Genomic DNA, 22,028 nt, shown 5'->3' with positions numbered 1-22,028 from the left:
CCGCCTGTGAGCACGTTTTCGTGTGGGACACGCGGAAGGGAGAGAAGGTGAGAGGAGAGGGGAGCGGGGCGCTCCCGGGCAGCCCCCCCTGGGGCTGGTGGGACCGCAGCGGGGGCGGGGGGCGGGTGCCCGGCGCTGTGGGACCAGGTGGAGCAAAGCTCCTGGCCTCAGGGGGCTGCGATCGAAGGCGAGTGTCACCCCCAGGGCGTCCCCCCTTCTCCGAGCACACCTTTGGGTTTGCCTCCCCGGGGTGCGAGTCAGCCGCTCTCGGTGCGCCCAGGGCCACACTCACCGAGGCTGATCCCTTGAGGTTTGTCTTTGATGCCTCAGCTGGGGAAGAGCAGTCACCGCCAGGGACTGCAGAGCTGTCCCCTGCTCACCTGGTGACCGGCACCAACGCTGTGTGAAAGTTCTGGGATGAAGCGGGGATGTCACAGAGTTTTATGTTTCGGCTGTGGAGCTGGGCTTCCCCTGTGAAAGCTGTGTTCCACAGCAAGTGTGTGAGCTGTAAGCTTAAGGACTTCACCATGTTTCCTCCTGTCAGATTCTGAAATCATTATATATGCCACTATCCGCTAGAAACAGAATCCAAGATTTGCTTTACAGCCCCTAGAGTGGTGACTGCCCACATGTTGTTTTGGAGATGTTTTTATCATTCTCAAGTTCTTGTGGCATCTCTGGAAAAGCAGCTGTGCCCTATACCTGAGAAAGGCCAAGCAAGAGAGGGTGGGTCAGGAAGAAGCTTTCAGACTTTACTCTCAATGAATGTTCCTTACTCTGTGGCACTTAAAATGCAAGGGCAGAAATTTGGGCTTCTGTGTTCCAAGCTTCATTCTACACCAGTTTCCTGTTTGATTGTGAGAAATGACTTCCCTCTCGCTGCTGTCTGCCTTGTAAAATGGGGCTAGTGACACTGTATTTGGTGCAGGAAGCTGAAAAATGAACTTCTAAAGTGGCAGAAGTGCTCGCTTGGAAGTTCAATAGAAGAGTAGAGTATATTCTTTCTGCTGTGTAAGTGTCCGTCTCTGACATGTCACTTACCAACATTACATGTGTTTTGTCTCCTAAAAATTGCAGGTTCTTATCCTTAAGGGTCTCAAGCATGAGGTCAGTTGCCTCTGCCCCTCTCCAGACGGGTTGCACTTGGCTGTTGGGTATGAAGATGGATCAATTCGTGTCTTCAGCCTCCTCAGTGCAGAAGCGAATATCACTTTCAATGGACACAAGGCTGCGGTTACAGCCCTGCAGTACGACCATCTGGGTGGCCGGCTGGTGTCTGGCTCAAAGGTGAGGGTTGCACATCTGGAGGACAGCCGTTTCATAGGGATGCTCCATGGAGAAGGCTGACCTGCACTAAAATGGTTGCTGTTTTACGTGGGTTATACGGGCTCTGCCCATAGCCAGAGGATGGCAGTGAGAGGAGTTAGGGCTGCAAGACAGCGATGGAGTTGGGGAGCCCCGGGCTGGGAGAGCAGCGGGGGCTACAGTTCAGGAGTGGGGTACAGTAGAGCTGTTAAAGGTGAAGAAGCTTGTGAGGTCAGGAAAAGCAACTCAAGCCAGGGCAGTGGCGCATTTGTTGGTCTGAATGCACCTTTGGGGAAGGAATGTCACTGGCATTAATCATCCCTGGCATTCAGATTCGGAGTGAGAAAGCGTGCTCTCGGGTAAGCTTTTCAGTCTCATAGCAGAGGTAGGTGTTTTGCAGAGACAAATGCCAATCCCTTGGAGACACTCTGTCTGTTCCAGGATACAGATGTCATCGTGTGGGATGTCATCAATGAGAGCGGTCTGTACCGGCTGAAGGGGCACAAGGATGCTGTCACTCAAGTCCTTTTCTTGAAGGAGAAGAACCTGTTGGTCACCAGGTGAGCCAGGCTAAGTGTAGTGATCGATCAGGAAAGCAGCCATGGTTTTACTTGCAATGTAGACATCACTGCAGCCATTTGTATTTTCCTTTTTGACTCGTGGTATCTCAGCCCCACCAGCATCTTAGAGTCTGATTTTGTCACATACTTCTTAAATCTGAATCCATGTGTGGTAAGTGGAACTGAAATGGCTGTCCTGAAAAATAGCGTTTGGAAAAGGGTTTAATTGTTGGTAAATACAGCAACTTAGAATTATTGTAACGAGGAATAGTGATAATATGTTTATTATGTATGTAACTATTTTTGCTGTTTATCTTCAAGAATTAAGCAGACGCCTTCTGTATATGTAATTCACACAGAAAAATTGCTTCCTAGTAAGTTGTAATTATAGTAATTAATTAAAAGATAGATGTTTTTGGAGTTGGTTTTTAGTTATTCAACGTGGGCTGCTAGTTAACTGTATCCCTTTAATAATAAATGGTTGACAGAAGATAATCTTGCTCAAATATCAGTCAATACTTTTTTATTTATTAACGTGTCATCTAATAGCTTAATAGAGGAGTGCATGCAATCAGTTCAGTGTAAAATTAGAAAAAGTTTCTTGTGCTTTTTTTGTTGTTACAAATGGAAAAAGTAGTGTTTTGTTGGTTTGGTAGATGATGCCTGTTTCTTAATGCGGTTTCAAGTCTTTGCAGGTCAGCTTTAGAAATGCTTCTTAATTCTCTCAGTTGTTAAATTGACATAAAGAATTCCTCTCTATTTTTTTATTTCTTTATTAACAAAGTAAAGATGTTATCCTCTTTTTCTGGAGATGCAAAGTTGTGCTTCCTTACTTTAGATTGTTTTTTTTACCCAAGCAGCTAACTGCAGTCTTTTGTGTACAGAATTTTTTGTGATGTATTCATATGTCCAACGATCCTGTGTAACAAAAGAGATGGATTAACAATAAATATCCCGTGTAATCAGAATTTTTTTGTCCTGAGGGAGCTTAGCAAAGGAAAAAGTTTTCTATTTTGATTTAGTTGAAACTTTCTGAGGAAAATAGGCTCCAAGAAAGTTATCAAAAATAAAAAAGTACTAATTGTTGTAGGATATACTGAAAGAATTTGTATAAATGTTCAAATTACTTTTCTCGGGTGCTTTTGTAGTGTTGGGGTAGCATAATAGAGCCAGAAAGGTGTTTTCAGGGAGATGTAATCCAGCTGTAATTCTCTATTAGGAGGAGCAGCTCCAAATCACTGCTCGAAGCGAAGGCATTGGTTTTTCTTGTAGCCTGGTCAATGCACAGGCTTGGCACAGGTTGAGAAGGTGGAGGCAGGTTTTAGAGGCAGCTTTAGAACTGGTCAGCACTTTGCACTTATTGTTCTCACCCTCAGTAAAGAGTCTTGTCCTCACCCTAAATAGGCGAGAAAGGAGCCTGTGTGTCTGTCACAGGGGCTACAGCTGAATCCACAGGAGGAAGCAGTTTTCAGTGACTTGCTCGATACCTTTTTGCAGCACCTTTGTGTTGCCATACTTCATCCTTGCATAGCTTGCAAAATTCAATGTCTGAGCAGCTGCTCTGTGATCTGTTCTGGCATGGTTTAGATTTTTTGTATTTCTATTAGTTTTCTAAGCTTGTGAGCTCTGATGATCTTTCCTCATGTCTTGAGTCTTTCTTCTTTGTTCCAGCGGCAAAGACACGTTGGTGAAATGGTGGGATCTGGACACTCAGCACTGCTTCAAAACTCTGGTTGGACACCGTACCGAGGTAAAGAGGATGTGTGGGGAGCTGTTGGGGTGGAGGGTCTTTGGATTTCATATCATGCAATCTTTGTGCTTTCTCTGCTCTCAGGAGTTGTAAACTGTCACTGTGACACATTTTGCTTGTCGTTAGGCTTTAGGGATGAGCAAATAGGAAACATCCAAGCTTTCCAGGAGCTGTCATCGACAGGCAGTGGGTGACAATTCCAATACAGATGTCCCTGGAGGAGGTCCTGGCTAGATCCAGTCTCTTCTTGGTTGCTGTTTAAATAAATCAATTAAAGATGCTCTGCTGTTGTTATGATAGTTAAAGGAGCTGTAAGTCAATTCCTCACGTTGTGTCTCTGGACAGGTTTGGGGAATGGCTTTGATTTCTGAAGAGAAGCGTCTGATCACTGGGAGTGCTGACAGCGAGCTGAGGGTGTGGGATATCACTTACATCCAGGAGGTAAGATATTCCCTCTGTGACCCCTCCCAGTCTTGCCAGGCTGCTTGTCTTTGGACTAAGATGGGACTGGAACTTGTTAAATCTGATTGACATTCTGGGGAACAGAACCAAAGCAACGTCTTTGTTGACTGAGGGGTCCAAAAGCTGCTCTTGGGATAGACTTTGCTGTTTGCTGTGTTTTGAGCTTTCAAGTGAAGCTCTGAGCACTTCCAGAACAAGATTTCCAGGGTGTGTCAAATCTTCCTGCCTTCTGGCTTACAGATAGAGAAGGCAGTCTTGTGAGTGGATGATAAGCAGGGAGGACATGGAGTGTTTGGTGCCTACGGACATGCTGTAGGCCACTCCTTTGTTCCAGCACCTTAGCTGTTGTGGTTTAAGGTACTCCTTATAGTTTTGGGTTGTTTTTTTTTTTTTTTGTCCACGGACAGGTAAAAGACCCTGATGAGCCAGAATCCAAGAAAAGCAAAGGGTCTTCACCTGGAGCAGAAGAAAACACTGAAGATGATGAGACCCTAGAGCTCGATGAGCATCCTGAAGAAGTAAGTTCAGTTTTCCATGCTGTCTGTGGGATGCTGTATCTAACCCCATTTGCACGCTGCCGCTTGCGGAGCCAGCAGGAGTTTTAGTTGCTCACACATTGCTTCTCTGAATTGGGTTTATACCCCAAGTGTCGTATTTAGCCTGCTAGGGAAAATGTAATTCTTGTCTTGCTTCATAACATCTTCCTCAGCAGCAGTTGCTCCCTCATCTACCTGCAAAACCTCAGCAGAACTGTGTGTGCCAAAACACATGCCCAGGTTATTCTCCACTGAAAGCTTTTTCTTTGCCTTCTGTTTGTGGAGGACTAGCAAATGTTTAAAGTTCGACAGTGCTAACAAAGCTCTTCCATCAGACAACGCAGGAATGAAATAGTTAGTGGCTGCTTGGCAGCTGCTGGGTTCAGTGATGGTGCTCAGCTTTGCAGGTTGGTAGCAGAAGCTGAGAGGTCAGAGTTGCACCGTAATGAAATACGGTGTGAGATTTGATAGCAGAAAGCCATTCCCACTTGTGCTGCTGGTGGAGGCTTTACTGAATCTGTCTTTCTGGGGGAAGTTTTGATTTTCTCAGGTTTCAGAGTGCTTGTAGTTATGGTAGATACCTGACCTTGTTAAATACTTCTCTGACTTCCTTTCCAGAGGATTTCTCTCCTTTCCACCAGCTGTTTAAGAAGCTCTGTTCTCACCTTGTCTCTGCCTCTTCTGACAGAGGAACTGAGCTCTGCTGCCTTTGTAGCATAAAAGCTGAGTGATTTCTCTTAAATGGCTATCATTTGCCAATAGAGTTATTCCTCTGCTGAGATGGTCAGTGATTATTTTCAGCTAAAAGGCAACAAAGCATAAGGAGATCAGCCTGTAGCTCACACAAATGCTTGTTTTGTCCCTTGATTATCCTTGCTAGCTGTTCAACTGGGACCCTGTAGGTTCATTTCCCCTTCTTCTCCTCTTGACTCCCCTTGCCAGTAGGTTTCTGAGTTTGCTTGAGAAGATCACTTGACCTTTCAGACCAAAGTTCTTCTCCTTCTTTCCTTATAGCGTCTTGTAAAGTGCAGCAAAGTTGGATCCATCATGCGGGAAGGGAGAGACCGAGTAGTTACACTTGCCACAGACCAAACAGGCAAGATTTTGGCCTGCCATGTAAGTAATGGGGAGCTCTGCTACTGAGCTGTAGAGGAGGCTCTTAGAGACCTGGGGTAATTTCTGTAAGGGCTAGCCAAGGTGCCTTTGACTTTGTTTGCTCTGTCTCTAGGGAACAGATGCTGTTCTGGAAGTGTTCTCTGTCCTTTCTGAAGGGGAAGTCCAAAAGAAATTGGAAAAGAAAATGAAGAAAGCAAAGAAAAAAGCCAAGTAAGCAGTGTTGGATGTATTTGGATGCTATCTGTGTCCAGAGAACTGTCAGAAAACCCCTTCAGCAGCATGACACAGTGATTGAACTCCAAGCTACTGGTCATTCTGTCTGTGATAGCTGTTGTGTTTTGGGGTCACTGTTCCTGTGCATTCTTGGTGTTTGTCTAAACAACATTTGTCTGCTCCAAGAGACTAAGGGAATATCTTTCTTTCTGAGTTTTCCCCCTGCAAAAAACACTTATGTGTGCAAAGGAATGGGCATAACATGGGTTTTTCAGAGCTGCTTACTTCTACCTGACATTCCTGTTTACACTGTTGCCTGCATCAGGTCCTTGATAGGATGTACAGGAATGAGAGTTTCACGTGAGAAGTCAGAATGACTCTGATACCTCATCTTCTGTTTTACAGCAGGCAGAAATACAGATGAGATCTCATTTTATTAATGTTTACTTCATGTTGGGTGTCTCTCTGGGTGTCCTGGCACTTAACAAGTGCCTCACAACAGCCCTTAGGGAGCGGTCTGGCTCCAGGGTAGAAACTGTAGAACACAGGACGTATAGATTTGGGCAATGGCCAAGGACTTTTGGTGAGAGGAGATGAGCAGAAGCTGGTTTCCCCCTCAAACGCAGCTTTCTGTTGTCTGTTTTGTATCCATTTTTCTAACGTGCCTTGTTCAAGTGCTTTGGCTCCAGAGGAGGTTGCCTTTTTTAGGCCAGTTTATCTCTTTAGTTGCTGCATACCAGCATGAACTTCACTGTCTCACCCTGTTCTTAAATGTAGTTAGCACTGCTGGATAAGAGGGCAGTTGTTTTCAGCAGGCTCAGTGGATTCCTTATGTTATTGTCTGTCCCTGTGTTAGCTTGTTTTGCCTGTGCTGGGTTTTTTGACTCTCCTCCATTATCTGACATTTCTAGACAGAACTCTGAAGAGGAACCTGAAACGAGCGTGGAGCTGAGCCTGCAGGAGGAGATTCAGCGGGTCACTAACATCAGAGCTTCTTCTAAAATCAAGTGAGTGGAAAGCCTGTTGTAGAGGCTGAGCTGTGGTTATACAACTACTTGGGGGGAGCTCTGCACAGCTCAATATAGGGAGAGATGTAAGAAGTTTCCCACTTGATGTCTGTTCAGCTTGGAGCTGGGGAGAGGCTTAGTCCATTCACACCTCTTCCACAAGTGGTCCCCTTTGTGCACACCTCTGTGGCTTTGTGTGCAGTTGCCTCTGTCTATATTCCTCTTTCTCAGTTGTTTTTGGTACTTAATATTGTTGCCCCTGTGTACAGCTCTGACTTTGTCTAATCACACAGGTCATTTGACTTGATCCTCTCTCCAAAAGGAGAGCTGAAGATCGTTCTGCTGCTCCAGAACAACGTCATTGAGTCGTACAACCTGAACCTGTCAGCACAAGCCCCACAGGCTGTCCGTGCATCCAAGATAACCATTGGAGGCCACCGCAGTGATGTCAGGACGTTGGCGTTTAGCTCTGACAACATTGCCATTCTCTCAGCAGCTGCAGAATCTGTAAAGATTTGGAACAGGTACGCAGTCCAGTTGTGTCAGTCCCCTCTGCCCTATCCCAGAACTCGGGGATGCTGTGTCCAGAGAGGCAGTGATAAGGGAGAGGGGGTGATGGAAACATATAAAATAGGGAATAAAGTAAAGGAAGCTATAGAGGTAAAACCACATCATTAACTCATGGAGTTTGATGCTGCAGAGCAGCACTGAGGCTAAGTTTAGTGGCAGGTTGGAAAGACAAATCTCTAAACAGAAAGGTCATACATAGCTATCCAGTATAGACTGTATTTTGTTGGGTTTTTTACCTTTTTAACAAGAGGTACTAACTGTTACCCTGAACTAGCTACTGCCTGTTCTTTAAGGAACATGTGGGTCTCTTGGCATCTTAGCTGAAGGATCTAGTATTACAGAATCACAGAATGTTAGTGATTGGAATGGACCTCGAAAGATCATCTAGTCCAATCCCCCTGCCGGAGCAGAAACCTAAATGAGATCACATAGAAAGGCATCCAGATGGGTTTTAGACTGAGTAGGCTGCTGTTTTGATCTAGAGTGTTGTCCCAGTGATTTCAAGCTCTGTTTCCTTTGAGAGTGCTATCTTCTACTCCTCCCGCCTCTCCTGAATGACAGGAATTGCTGTTGGAGAACAGGAGCTCTGTCCTTGCTCATAACAGCAGTAAGTCATGGTAGTGAACTATATAACTGCATGTTTTTATGGAAAATGTTCTTAGTGGCAATGCTGGATGGCATTTAGGTCATAGGGTGGTGGTGACATATCTTCTGGCCCCAACTGAAAAGACTGCTGTGGGCAGAGGCCACTCTGGAATGTATCTTGTTTAGTGGGCCAGATTTTGTGTGTGATAAGAGGTTTTGGGCTCTGCCTTTGTCCACAGATCGACCTTGCAGTGCATCCGGACAATGGACTGTGAGTACGCGCTCTGCTCGCTCTTTGTCCCAGGAGATCGGCACGTCATCGTTGGCACTAAGGTAAATAGTGTCCCTTCTGCACTCCAGACTGCCCAGGTCTGGAAATGTTCTCAAAATGTCATTAAGGCAGCCTTACCGGAAAGGCATTGTGTCTCCTGGTCCGGAGCAATCTGTTTTAGGTGTAAAAACCTCCCTGACAGTCAGGTTCTGCTCTGTTCCCAGACTCTTAATGTAGCTCCTATGGCTTAAGCCAGGGAGAACTTTGTGAAATCCCTGATGGAGAAGAGGAGTCTGGTCATCTGCATGTCACAGCCATCTAATGAAGCTGGCTGTTCAGGAGATGGGTGGCAGGGGTGCTCTCCTGCTGGGAGCTATTGTGTGTCATGAAGGTGGAGGGGCTGATTTGTCCTCTGTGATGTGTCTCTCTCTGCAGACAGGGAAGCTGCAGCTGTACGACTTGGCTTCTGGGAGTCTGCTGGAAACACTTAACGCTCACGATGGGGCGGTGTGGTCCATTGCTCTTGCACCAGACCAGGTAACTGGGTCTTTTCATGTAGCTTCTTCCTGTAGTGCTGTGTTAGCACTGCTGATGGGAGCATGGGAAGCCCTCATCCTAGGAAGTGGGGGATGCAGCTGGTAGTGTCTAAGAACTTTAACTATAGATACATGCAGAGCTTGATGAGTTACCTCTTAGTTGTGTGGCACGTGGCAATGAGTCTTTGGGCTGAGCGGGACCATGCTCATTACCTCGTCTGGCTTCTGTGTGATTGAGCACACTTGGACTCCCCTGATACAGCTTTAAGGTTATCGGACAGTGAGTAAGGAGTCCCTGTGTGCAGCAATACATTCCTTGTGGATGTGTTTCTGCTGTGGAGAGCTTCAGGCCCTCATAACCTGCTGCAGTGGCTGATTACCCTCCTTGTTAAATTTGCTGCTTGTCTGCTCGATTAAAGAGCTCAATAACATAGTAATTTTTTTTTCTTTGTGTTCCACTCTTCTTAAGTGACCAGATCACCCTCCCTATCTATCTGATGGTCATTAGGCTGAACTTCTGTCCCTGCAGGATGTGTTTTCCAGGCTCTTAACTGTTCTTGTGGTACTTCTTAAGTTACTCTAGTCTTCTTTTTGCTGGTGGCCCCAGGTGCACTGTGTGATAGGAATTACACCAGTGCCTTTTGAACCCATCCAAAGACTTAATTAGCTCTTCTGACAATAGCTCTGCAGAGAGAACATCTATTCAGATAATCCACTGTGTCCCTCAAAGCCCATTTCGGGGCACTGCTTTGCAGAAGGCATATACGTGGGGCTTAGATCCTTGCTTCCTATCATAGAAGTTAATGTTTTTCTTCTGTTTGGGCACTCTTTTTCAGATAGATTGGCTAGCTCTGATATTATATATATATATTGGTTATTTTCCTAATAATCCATAAAATCTGTAAGCAGCATAGTGTCAAGTTATTAGATATTTCTCGTTTAAAATTGAGATTGAGCTTTGAAACCTCTCAGCTTGTCTTTGATCCATGGAGTATGTGCTCTATTGAACTGCATTATCCTGGTTTTGTAATGCAAATATAACACAAGACCCAGAGGCATGCCTTGCATCAGCAACACTGTTACTATTACCAACTGCAGCTTTAATCTTAAGGAAAAGGATGATGCCATCAAATTAATTTTCCATAAACTCTTTTCTCCATATTCAGTCTACTTTGTTTGATGGAACCTGCAGTTAGCTGTTGCTTCTGTTGACCATGCTTAGTTGTTACCAGGCCTGCCTGTTTACTCTGAATTACGGTGTTAGGTTAGTTTCTTCCTGGATCTCGACCAGTATTTCTGAAATTGTTGAGAATGGATGTTGACAGTTCAGAGAGTGCATCATTCTGCTCTGTAAAGTCTTCAATTCAGGGGATCTGAACATTGGTTTATAGATGTCTGACATATTTTTTGACAGCCTTGTGAGTTTTTGGAGCAGTTTTTCATCACTGTCTTTTAATGTGATTATGGTATGTGGTTTTTCCCTGAGCACAACAAATGAGAAATGTTTACTGAAGCCATGTTACTGAGCACTGTTGTTTTATAGTTCTCATATTTCCCTCTAGAAATTAGTACTACTGAAAAGGTTTGTTTGGGTTTTTTTAAACATGCCCATTTTACACGCACACACTCACTCTATTTGGTCTAACCACTCTGGCTGTAGAAGTCTGTTTGTGTCTTTTACTCCTTGTATCAGTTTTTCTCCATTACCACAGTTCAGGTTCATATTGGTTTCTATCAATTTCCACTTTCTACTGTTTGTTATTTCCACCTTTCTTATTTTTCTTACATGGCCACGTTGCACTAGAAACTGGAGTGGTTTTTAGTGGAATCAAAACCATAGCAAGTAATAACTTGCCTGAGGTTCATTCACCCTACAGATTAAAACATATGGGACAGATTTAACCCTTGTTCTTAATGTAAAAGGGATAATGTTGAACTGTTCTTCTTTTAGAAGGGTGTTCTTGTGGGGTGGTGGTAAGGTGTGTGTGTGATCCAGGAACTGAGAGTGGCAACTTGCCCACAGAACACAAGCACATCGTTACCTACAGCTGAGATGACTGCTTTCAGTCCTGAAGTTTCAACCCATGTCTCCATTTGGAGTCTCTGTCTTAGACCTCCCTGCCAGAGCTTTAGAAATTGTTATTGTTGCTCAGCCAATGGGTAAGGCATGCTCCAACCACAGCAAGAGCTCCTGGAGGTGTCCACTTAATCATTAATACTGCAGGAATGTGGTAGGTTTCAAAAACCTGCTTGTGTGTTGATGGTTCCTTGCAGTAGAATTTCTCTGGGTTACAGCAAAGCTGGTTTCACAATTTTTTTGTTTGTTTGTTTTCCCCTGCAGCGTGGCTTTGTGACAGGAGGTGCTGATAAATGTGTCAAGTTCTGGGAGTTTGAGCTTGTGAAGGATGAGAGCAGCGTTCAGAAAAGGTGAGAAAATACACCTTTCTAGACTAGGTTCAGCTGCAGTATCTGTTGTCATGGATGGATGCTTTGGTGTTTGCTGTGCACGGTAAGAAGTGCCCGTGACACGTACATGGAACACGGGGAGAAGAGTGTGAGCTCAGTGCTGTTATGTGAAGGTCTGAGCTTAGCTGGGGAAAGGCACTTGCCATGTGCTGATCCCTTCCTTGTGTGTGAGTTTAGCTTCTAATCTGGATGGGCCTCCAGATCATAAAGCAGAAGATTTTAGGAGTGAAGTTCATCAGCCTGCAGTGCTGTGCTTACTTCCAGTCCTGTCTTGTTCAAGTTGTAATGAGGAATGAGATGCTGTGTCTTAGAATTAACTTGCTTTCCCAGGGTGCAATGTGGGAGTTGTATTCATACCTCTTCCCAGCTCCTTTGTTTGGGATAACAGTTGTTTCTTTCTTCTTTTTGTTGCCAGGCTCTCCATGAAACACGTGCGCGTTTTGCAGCTGGATGAAGATGTTCTCTGTGTGCGGTACAGCCCCAACCAGAAACTGCTGGCTGTCTCCTTACTGGATTGCACTGTGAAGGTTTTCTACACTGACACCCTCAAAGTACGTGCCCAAATGGGCTGTGAGGCTGCCCAGGGAGTGATGTAATTGTAGCATGAAAGATCAGGAATACATAGGAAAAGTCTGTTTGTTGTGGGACACTAGTAAGAATCAAAGAGAGACGACGCATCCCACTTCAGGTGCCTGTTTGCTAGCAAACCTGACAGAACCATGGCCGCCCCTCACTGGGGAGGAGACCCATTTTTCATCTGGAAAGTGCTGCGAACTTGCAGGTAGCAAGGTTCACTCTAAGCCCTGTGGGCATCGTGGTACTGCAGAGCTGCGAGGCAGCATAAGGGTGGGGATGAATATGTCACACGTGGCATTAAATAGGGCGTAGCTGAGGCAAAGCCCAGAGAATCTTTCTGTGAGCAGTGTGTGGTGCTTTTGTGGTTGTATATTAGCACGGGAATGTTGGGCAATAACACAAGACAGACCAGAACTGACTGACAGGCAAAGAGAAAGAGAGAGAAACTCTGTAGGCAGTGGTGATGAGCACCAGAGTTAGCTCAGCTCACTTGAGTACTTCCAGCCTCCTCTCAGTTCTGCCATCATGGCGCTCACAGTGTTCGGGACAAGAGTGACAGTGGCGCAGTGCTAGTAAGACAGAGCTCCCGAGGCACAGCAGAACAAGCCTGGAGCTTTAGATTTTAACATGTCTACCCAGCATGTCTAACTGAGACACCATTTCTTCTGCTTCAGTTTTTCCTCTCTCTGTATGGACACAAGCTGCCAGTGCTGTGTATGGACATCTCCTATGTAAGTATCACAAGGGATGTGTGTTAGGTGGGACTGTGGTGATATGGATAACTGCGAGAACTTCTGCTGGCAGCAAAGCCTCTAGGGTAATACTGTTGTGTCACCTCCTTGCTCCCGACTCAGCAGTTTCTTGAGGGGACACAGCAAGCCCCTCCTTATCCCACAGCCCTGTGCTGCTGGGGAGGGTCGCAGAGTAGTGGCCATGACAGAACTGACCAGGGCATCTTGTGAGCGAATGGAAATCAAAATGCCATGGTGGTTCCCTACGCTCATCTTAAGAGGTACAGCCTGCTCTCTGCTGAAGCTGCTAACAGTGTGAGGGGAGCCTGAGTTCTTTGTTAGTGGGAGCAGAGAGGAGGTGCTGAGGTGGAGCAGCCTCTTCACGCCTGTTCATTCTTGGGCTGTGTCTTGCTTTGGGGTGTCCTTGGAACGAGGCTCATTGGAAGCCAGAAATGTCAAGATATAGCTAAGGTCTTAAATGCCTGCAGAGGCTCAGAAAAGAGCCAGGGTGCTGTCAGTGGGCTGGGCCAGTGCCACAAGCATGGGCCCCCTTGATGAGAGGAGGTGGCAGGATCAGGAGGGCACGTTTCAGGAGCCAGGTACCTGCCTCCTCAGCACTGCTTAGTCAGAGGTGCAGCAGTATTTCCCCATGGGGCTGCCAGCCAGCTACCCACACGCTCCTCTTGCTCTGTAGGATGGGACTCTCATTGCGACCGGCTCTGCTGACAGGAATGTGAAGATTTGGGGTTTGGATTTTGGTGACTGTCACCGCTCTCTCTTTGCCCATGATGACAGGTCAGTCAAATCCTATAACATCTCTTATCTCCAAGGGGTTGTGATCCAGCAATAACCCTTTTGTCCAGCATAGAGTTGGGGGAGATCTGCAGTGCTCCTCAAGTGGGTAAATTTGAGCCTTTTTCCCTTCCAGCGTGATGTATCTGCAGTTTGTGGCGAAATCCCATCTCTTCTTCACAGCTGGGAAGGACAGCAAGATTAAGCAGTGGGATGCAGATAAATTTGAGCACATCCAGACACTGGAGGTAGGAAGTTTTGGAGACTGTTGAAAGGATGCATTGTCCCCGTGTGAGCAGCACTTCCCTCAGGGGCTGGGAGCTGGGTGGCCTTCATGTCTTACCTCTTCTGTCTATCATGCAGGGACATCACCAGGAGGTGTGGTGTTTGGCACTCAGTCCCAATGGAGACTACGTGGTGTCGGCGTCCCACGACAAATCCCTGCGCCTCTGGGAAAGGACGAGGGAGCCACTTGTTTTAGAAGAGGAGAGGGAGATGGTGAGAGCTGCATCCTTCCTGCCAAACACAGCTTCCATACCTGTTTTCTCCCCAGCAGGCAGAGTCCCTGTTTTTCACTGTGGAAGAGTCTGGCTCAGCGCTTGGCAGACTTGCTCATTACTAACCGCAGCTGGGTGCTGAGGTGCCCAGGGCTGACTGGCGTCTTCTGCATGATGGGACTGTTGCCCTGAGCTGTCTGGAGACAGCACTGCAGGTGTTGCAGGTGCTTGCCTGTCTGTACTGCGTTGCAGATGCCTGGCTGAGTTTCTCTCTGCTTTGCTGCTCTCTTGCTTCCCAGACTTTTCTCTAGAGCTGTGGTTTTCTGCTGGTCTGTTGCCTACAGTCTTCACCTTTTCTTATTCCCTTGTGCTCCTTTCAACTCAAGTGTGCTTTGGGGGCAGTTCATCAGGTGGCTGTTGTGGAGTGATGGAGAGCACTGCTCCTGTTAAATGCAGTTTGTCTTGGTTTTCCCTTTTCCAACCATGAGAGGTCCATTCTATCTCAGTTGCAGGCCCCAGAGCTCAGGGATGCTGGAAGAAACCCCTTCTACTCCATTTAACATGTATTGTTAGGAATCACAGGCTCATGGAAGGACTTAAATAGGAAAGAAACTCTGGGGTTCTCTAGTCCAACCCTTACTCACTGTCTGATAACCTTAAAGCTGTATCAGACTGCTCAGAGACTTGTCTTGATACATTTATATCTCTAAGGAAGGGGATTTTCCAGGTTGGCTGAGCACCTGCTCCAGTGCTGACCCACTGTTGGGGTTGGCAGGTGCATTTGTTTCAGGTATCCAACTGGAAATTCCCTTGGAACAATTCGTAAGGAGTCTGGCCCTGTCTCCCCTTAAAGCATTTCTCATACCACAGTGGGGGAAGGATGTAGAAACATGTGCAGAAGCCGGAGTGGATGAGAAACCTGTAGTAATTTTCCTGTTTTTCCCCAGCCTGTTTGCAGGCAGCTGAGGTGACCCGTAGGCAGCACCTTGATGCCTAGTGGTTGGTGTGCTAGGAATGATGGTAGTAAAAGGAGAGACCCAGCCAGCTCCTTTTCTAGATGCCAGAAAAGTGTTCTGTGTCCACTTTGAGTAACGAAGTGGGCACGAATACACCAGCAGTGAGTTGTACACTGATGGGGCTGAGAGATGCCAGACAGGAGGCTCTTTCCTCTTGCAGGCTGGGACAACTCTGGGCCTTTTCTTGGCTTGTTTTTTCTGTGCTGTGTGCCAGGAGGAAAGTCCAGTGCTGAATTGCTGTTGTGTCTGACTCAGCTTGGTGGTCTGCCTAAGGGCTGTTCCTGCATCCAGAACAGAGGCCTGGATTTCTTTCTCTGGGAGACTCCAGAGTTTTCCATGGGCTTGGAACCAGGGACGAGTGGGCATTTTTTACACTGGCATTGTTGATCTTTGCTGAGCTGCCCTGGTTTTGCAACGGGCTGCACGCAGCTGCAGGCTGCCTTGCTCAACCAGTCTGGAAGAGACTTGTACCCTTGCTTGCTGCCTGCTTACCTGTGTTCATATGTTGTGTTCTCATCCACTGTAGCAACGAGAAGCTGAATACGAAGAGAGCGTGGCGAAGGAAGAGCAGCCTGTGGTGAGTTGCACCATCTGTGTGTGTCAGTCTGACTGTACAAAGTCTGGAGTAATTATTTCTGCAAGAGGCATGGAAGAGGTGTCAGAGAGAACTGATCGTTTTCTTGCTTGGAGGAGGTGCAGGGGGGAAGGTGCTGCTGAAGCTGTGGTTGCCCCATGATGATGTTGATTCTGGTGCTTTCCACAGTCAACTTCATGAGTGTGTGTGGAGCTGGCCAAACTGCTACACAGTAGCTGTGGACACTGAAACCGTGCTGTGCTGTTGCCCTTCCTGTCTCTACAGTTCAGATCCACGCTAGCTCTGTGCCAGGCTGCGCTGCCTTCTGGCAGCTGCTTCCACGTTGTATAGGATGGGTGGGGAAGCCTGATGTGTGTTGCCTAGAGGCTTGGGTTGTGTTGCTGACTGTTTTGACAGGGATGGGATCACTCAGCCTCTGTTGGCAGAAGAACTGTGAGTACCTGCCTCCCAGAGCTCAGAGTTAGCACAGCTCCTGAGGAAGAGCTGTGCACTTGGGAAATCCTGTATTTCCCCAGATCAATGACCAGTTTAGGGAAAGGGGCTGATATTTTTGAGTAGGATGCAGGGTGCCTGTGTGTATCAGCTGCGGAAGGAGGGAGCTGCAAACTCTGTATTTTGTAGGTGGCTGGAGAGACGCAAGGAGAGACGGGGCTGGCGGGAAAGAAGACTATTGAAACCATCAAAGCGGTAAGATCGTGTGGGCCCGCCGGCTTTGCTCTGTGCCTTACCAGCCTCTCAAGGAGGGGAGGCTGTCACAGGGCAAGAGCATCAGTTTGAAGAGGAGGAACCTGTGCTGCCACATAAGGGCAGATTGCCTCTGCCTGCAGGAGCAGTCTGTCCTGCTCTGTGGCCAACAGGGAGGGGTCTGATTCTGGCGAGGCACCCACCAGCTGTTCTCCTCCCAAGATCTCTCCAGGGAATGAGGTGTGAGATTCCTGCAGCTTTCTCTGCCTCACACTGTGGGACAGACAGGGCTGCTCTTGCCATTTGGGTTTGTGGCCCAAAGGAGCACGAGGCAGCTGGGATGTTCTCTGGGCACCAGGCCTCTCCCCAAAGGGTTGCCCAGTCCCGTGGGCATCTGTGGAATGTGGAAGTGTATCACAGTGCCTGAGGCAGCAGGAGTACCAGAAAAGTGTAGGGGAGGGTAATTTCATGGCTGCAGATACCTCTCCTGTGAGGAGAGTCTGAGAGACTTGGGGCTGTTCAGCCTGGAGAAGATAATGCTCTGGGGAGACCTTATTGGGGCCTTTCAGTACCTGAAGGGGCTCCAGGAAGGCTGGGGAGGGACTTTTGACAAGGGCAGGGAGTGATAGAACCAGGGGAAATGGCTTTAAACTGGAAGAGGGGAGATTTAGATGAGGTCTGAGGAAGAAATTCTTTCCTCTGAGGGTGGTGAGACACTGGCCCAGGTTGCCCAGAGAAGCTGTGGCTGCCCCCTCCCTGAAAGTGTTCAAGGCCAGGTTGGATGAGGCTTTGAGCAACCTGGTCTAGTGGAAGGTGTCCCTGCTGATGGCAGGGGGCTTGGAACTGGATGAGCTTTAAGGTCCCTTCTAACCCAAACCATTCTGTGATTCTCTGATTTCAACAGTCTGGAGCTCTTGTAAATACAGAGGAAATCCTTAATCTGAATAGTCAAAATGGCCTGACCCTGGTTTGTGCCTCAAAGGGGTGCTGCTTGCAGGACATTGCTGTTCAATGCCAAGGCAACAACTGAAGCTGCAGCAGAAAAGTACCTGGGGCAGTGGGGGGAACGTGGATAGTGTTTGACATCTTCAGGGTGTGATTGATGTGCTCAGAGTAGTGGTGCTGCCTGGAGCAGAGGTTACCTTTCTGAGCAAGATATCCTGTGATGCTCCGTGTCAGCCCCTCTGCTGCCACCCTCATTTGTCCAGTTGGACCCAATCTGTTTTGGCTGGTGTGGCATCTCTGATGTGCCATTCTTGTGCTGCGCAGGCTGAGCGGATCATGGAAGCTATCGAGCTGTATAGAGAAGAGATGGGAAAACTAAAGGAACACAAGGCCATATGCAAAGCTGCAGGAAAAGAGGTAAAAGACTGAGTGAGGATGTACCAATCTCAAGGTGTGCTGGGTGTAGCCTTCCAGCTCAGGTGGAAAGGCTCAGCATGCAGGTAAAATCAGGACAGCTGGAAATAGCAGAGATCTGTTGAAATATTTTGGAGAACAACATGGCACTGTGCTCCGGGGCATGGTTAGTGATGTGTTCTTTCCAACGATCTTTACGTCCTACTGTGACTTTAAACATAATGTTTTCCCTGGGAGAACATGCTGCTGCAAATTCATCCCAACGCCTATTCTCTGCCTTCACTGCAACACTCCTTGCTAAACAAGGGGCTGTGATATAAGTGGCAAAAGTGACAGTTAAGAACTGGAAGAAAATTTATACATGTTTGAGTTAGTCATTTATGTCTAAGAATGAGATTGTCTAGTGGCTGTAATGAGGCCTTCAGCGGTGTTCTGGGGAGGACAGAAGTGTGGGAATTGCAGGAAGACACTTGATGAAAGCTCTCTTCTGCTGTGGGTTAAAGTTTTTTCTCTGTGAATATGCATTTGTACACACACACCTGCCTCATTCTAACCCATTCTGTATCTCCAGGTTCCCTTTCCTGTCAATCCCATCCTCCGTGCCTATGGAAATATTACAGTAAGTGGAATGTCCAGGCCATTCTCAGCTGGAATGGGGCTGGTTGATTTGCTGGTTGAGCAGAAACACTGGGTTGCTGTGGGGAAGGAAGACTACTTGGTTCAACTTGAAATGAAAACTCAGCACTTGTGAGTTGCTTGTGCAAAGTGAACAAACAAAGCTTGTGCAAAGCGAACACAGTTTGGGGTTTTTGTGGTTTGTTTTGTTTGTTTGTTTGTCTTTAAATATCTTGCATGTGTGTTACAAAAGTTTAACCTCATCAGGGTTAAACATAACCCTGGTGGTAGCCATGACCCTGTCACGTACCTTATCATGAGCCAGTGGTTTACAGTAGTGCAGTAAAAACAAGGAAGATCCTTGCTTTTTCATTCTCCCCTTTTCTAAAGAGTACATGAATGCCAGATGTGACAGCCTTTTGTCTTTCTTCTAACCACCTGTAATCACCTTACAAGAGCCCTTATGTCCCTTCCTCCATGATTATAGGTGTATATTTAATTATAAGTTGAATAGACTGAACAGAAGTGAATGAAATCCTGTGACTTAGGCGCTTTTCTTTGGCAATTCCCAGCTCTGCTCTGCATCTGTCAAACACTTTATGCAGATAAACAGGAGTAGCAGGAATTAAGTCTTTGGGAGATGAGTTTGTGTAAGGTTTTATATGTATAATTTGTCTGTTTCACCAAGCTTTATATCCAGTTTGTACAAGATCCATTGAACTGATTATGAGATGATTTAGCTGGTTGAATATAAATCAGCTTTTTCACAATATTCTTCACCAGTTTAGAGTATCCTGAGAAGGCTGGATTTATGTTTTGGGGAGGGAGAACTTAGATTGGCAACTGATGGAAACTCAAGAGGTTTATTCTTTGTTATATTCAGCTTGATCTGTCCATCTCACAAGATGTGATCATGTGTTTTTAATTGGGTGAAATGGACCTTAAGGAACATGTTTGTCTTGGAATGTTTCTTGATATTCAGAGCTGGTGTCTTTCCTTGTTACAGCCTTCTGCCTATGTGCTAGAAGTTTTCAAGAAGGTCAAGTCGAGGTGAGTCCCAAGAACCTTATTGCTGAACAGGTTTGTGACCTAGTCTTGGATTTCTGGGCTCAGGACTGGCTGAGCTCCTGGAACGTGCTGGGTATGGGCAGTCTGGGGTGTCCGGAGTTACTGTTCCTTGCAGCTCCTTTTGGAGCCTGAGTGGAAATTGTTTATTCCATGGGGAGTGTTGGATGAAGCTTGTGTATGTGGGTTGGCTGCCTGGAGGTGCAGATGTATGTGAAGAGCAGCTGGGGGATGCAGAGGAGGGAACATCAGGTGCTTGCTCCCTGTGCCAGAAGGTGTCTGCTGGCCTGTGCTGTTGTCTGTGCAGATGCACTGTGCTTTGTGGGCAGTCACAGACCAGCAGTGATGAATGCTTAGCACAGCTTTTGTACCAGAACCTCCCTCTATGGAAGTGTTTGCTGCTCAACTGTAGCAGTGCAGTGGCTGAGACTAATGCTTCTGTCTCTTTCCTTTCTCCTCAGTGAGCTGGAAGAGTCTCTCCTGGTGCTGCCCTTCTCCTATGTCCCTGACCTGCTCAGACTCTTCAATGAATATATTCACCTGGGTTCAGAAGTTGAACTCCTGTGCCGAGCTCTCCTCTTCCTGCTCAAGTGAGTCTTTCATCTGCCCAGACAGATCTGCTGGTCTTAGTTCAGTTGCTATTGCTGTCCAGAACCTGAACCCAAGGAGGTCCTAACAGGGCTCTGGTCAGTAGTGGGCCTGCTGGTTCCTCTGGGCCCCTCATGCTGGTGCATGTCATGAACTCATTTTGTGCCAGTTACATGACCAGAGAGAGGTCCTTGCTCCTGTGCTGGAGTCAGTGCTGTGGGACAGCACAGAGCTGGGGAACGCACCCCGTATCCTGGAGCTACAACGATGACGTTGCTGTGAACGCACGCAGCATAAGAGTGTGGGGAAAATTCGGGCTTTTGCATTTGTTTCTGGGTCTGAAGCTCTTGGGAAGTGTCCTTGGGAATAAAGACGTGGTTTCTGCAGGAGGTGAGGAATCACTGCAGCCCACAGTGTATGGTGTGTGGGAATGGACTGATCAAATGCAAAGTGATGACGTGCCCAGATGGGGTTGCTGGTCCTGGTCCCCCAAGTCTCACTGGTATGAAAGATCCTCCATCAAGGCTGAAATGGCACTGCTGACTGGCACAGAGCCATTGTAGAGCGTGACCTCAGACAGACCTTCCCCTTGAGACTTGGTCTGTTGAAGAGAAGCTTCAGAAAACAGGTTTTCCACATCAATCTGCCCGTGCCTGTTACATAAGGCTGGTCTGGAGAGGCCTAATTTATGAAAAATCCTATGTCCAGAAAATGCAGAGGCTGAGGAGAGGGGCTGTCTGGTGTTTCTAAGAACAGTGCTGCAATACATCACTGTCTGCTTTGTTCCCAGGGTACACTTTGGGCAGATCACAAGCAACCACATGCTGGTGACAGTGATAGAAAATCTGAAGAAAACCACCATCTCTAGAGTCAGCGAGGCCCGGGTGAGTGTTGCACCCTCCCCTTTTCCAGGACCTGGAATAACAGGATGGGCCAGTGTGGGAGCGTGTGTAGTCTGTGATGTCCAGTGGGAAAGTTGGTTGGGGGTCTGAGCCCATTTCACCTCCCTCCTGCGCAAATAAGCTGCCTTTTCCATGTGTTCTTCCTGATGTGAGACTACCCAGCGATGAGCTTGCGCTCATGCTCCCTCCCTCATTTCCTCTTGGCTTTCTTTGAGATACGTATTTGGGCTTTGACTCGCTAGTTTTTCACTCTCTGTTTCTCTTGGACTTCTGTGGGCTTCTAGTCTCTCAAATAATGCAGACCATGCATCTTCCCAGAGGCAAGTTCAGGTGCCTGCCAGCAACTTGGCTTTCAGAAAATACAGTGGGTTATGGCTGCTGTGAAGAGAGAACCGTGGAACAGAGTGCATGACTGACTGTTCTCCCGCTCAGATGAAGTTTACATTTAAATAATGCTGCTTTATTTAAATCTGGGGATTGTCTTGCTTTCCTCATTTCTTAGAGGGTGGCAAGTGCAGGACCCTGTTCTCCCTAACAAGCTTAGATGTGCCCAACAGTGTGGTGCTGGTCTGTCTCTGCAGGATGTGCTAGGATTCAACATGGCAGGGCTCCAGTACCTGAAGAGGGAGATTGAGGCCAAGGATGAGGTGACGTTTTTTGCTGATGCTACCGACCGTTTTGAGGAGAAGAAGAGGAAGAGGAAGAAGAAAGAGAAGATGGTTCTTGCAGTGCTCTAGCATCCGCTGCCCAGGACCCAGAGCACCTGGATGGGGTCACGTAACCTCATTGCTGGCCATGGAAGTGTTCTTGTGGCTGAACATCTCTGATGATAGCTGGTGACTGGGACAGTCTGTCCTTTCCCCATGTGGTATAACCCAGCATGTGACCTCAACTCAGAATGACTGACTCTGAGATGAACTCTCTAGTTGGGTTTGAACTATTTCTGAGGTGGCTGTCAAAAGTACATGCTTCTCCTCCAGTGGAATGCCCCTTAGATTTCTTCTGCGGAAGAGATCAGCCCACTCTGGCAGTCACTCAGTGGAGTGAATCCAGCCCATGGACTGCTGGTGAGACCATGCCCTATCCAGGGAAGGCAGAGGCAAGATTTTATGCTGTTTTGACACCTGCCTGGTGGTTGGTGTTAGTGCTTAGGGTCTCTGGGCAAAGCCACGTCACTTCTGCCAAAGTGTGAGAACTTGGTCTACACCCACTTGCTTTTTAGTGGGACAGC

The 22,028-nt window shown here is 47.2% G+C and overlaps 1 protein-coding gene across 1 annotated transcript; it reads left to right on the top strand.

Annotated features, from left to right (window-relative positions):
* The first annotated feature begins 8 nt into the window (after positions 1-8).
* WDR3 (WD repeat domain 3) lies at positions 9-21,623 on the top strand. Its single transcript, XM_010174074.2, has 26 exons — positions 9-47; positions 1,078-1,287; positions 1,747-1,865; positions 3,537-3,615; positions 3,961-4,056; positions 4,485-4,595; positions 5,628-5,729; positions 5,842-5,939; positions 6,854-6,949; positions 7,243-7,473; positions 8,344-8,437; positions 8,811-8,912; positions 11,253-11,338; positions 11,793-11,928; positions 12,628-12,684; positions 13,379-13,479; positions 13,613-13,724; positions 13,840-13,974; positions 15,516-15,566; positions 16,206-16,271; positions 17,538-17,630; positions 18,199-18,246; positions 19,249-19,292; positions 19,769-19,897; positions 20,686-20,779; positions 21,379-21,623. The coding sequence occupies exons 5-26, from the start codon at positions 3,970-3,972 to the stop codon at positions 21,532-21,534; spliced, it is 2,229 nt and encodes a 742-aa protein (XP_010172376.2). The 5' UTR covers positions 9-47; positions 1,078-1,287; positions 1,747-1,865; positions 3,537-3,615; positions 3,961-3,969; the 3' UTR covers positions 21,535-21,623.
* Positions 21,624-22,028: the final 405 nt, after the last annotated feature.

The sequence above is a fragment of the Antrostomus carolinensis genome, unplaced genomic scaffold, assembly GCF_000700745.2.
Source record: "Antrostomus carolinensis isolate BGI_N321 unplaced genomic scaffold, ASM70074v2 scaffold24828, whole genome shotgun sequence".
Lineage (NCBI taxonomy): Eukaryota > Metazoa > Chordata > Aves > Caprimulgiformes > Caprimulgidae > Antrostomus > Antrostomus carolinensis.
The sequence above is the reverse complement of the archived record's forward strand: the minus strand, read 5'-3'. Positions and strand labels throughout refer to the sequence as shown.

Excerpts from the sequence above, each read along its gene's own strand:
- WDR3 (XM_010174074.2), top strand. The coding sequence starts at position 3,970 with ATGGCTTTGATTTCTGAAGAGAAGCGTCTGATCACTGGGAGTGCTGAC. Across the intron at positions 12,685-13,378 it reads TGTGTATGGACATCTCCTAT|GATGGGACTCTCATTGCGAC; the intron begins GTAAGTATCACA and ends CTTGCTCTGTAG. Across the intron at positions 13,975-15,515 it reads TAGAAGAGGAGAGGGAGATG|CAACGAGAAGCTGAATACGA; the intron begins GTGAGAGCTGCA and ends CATCCACTGTAG.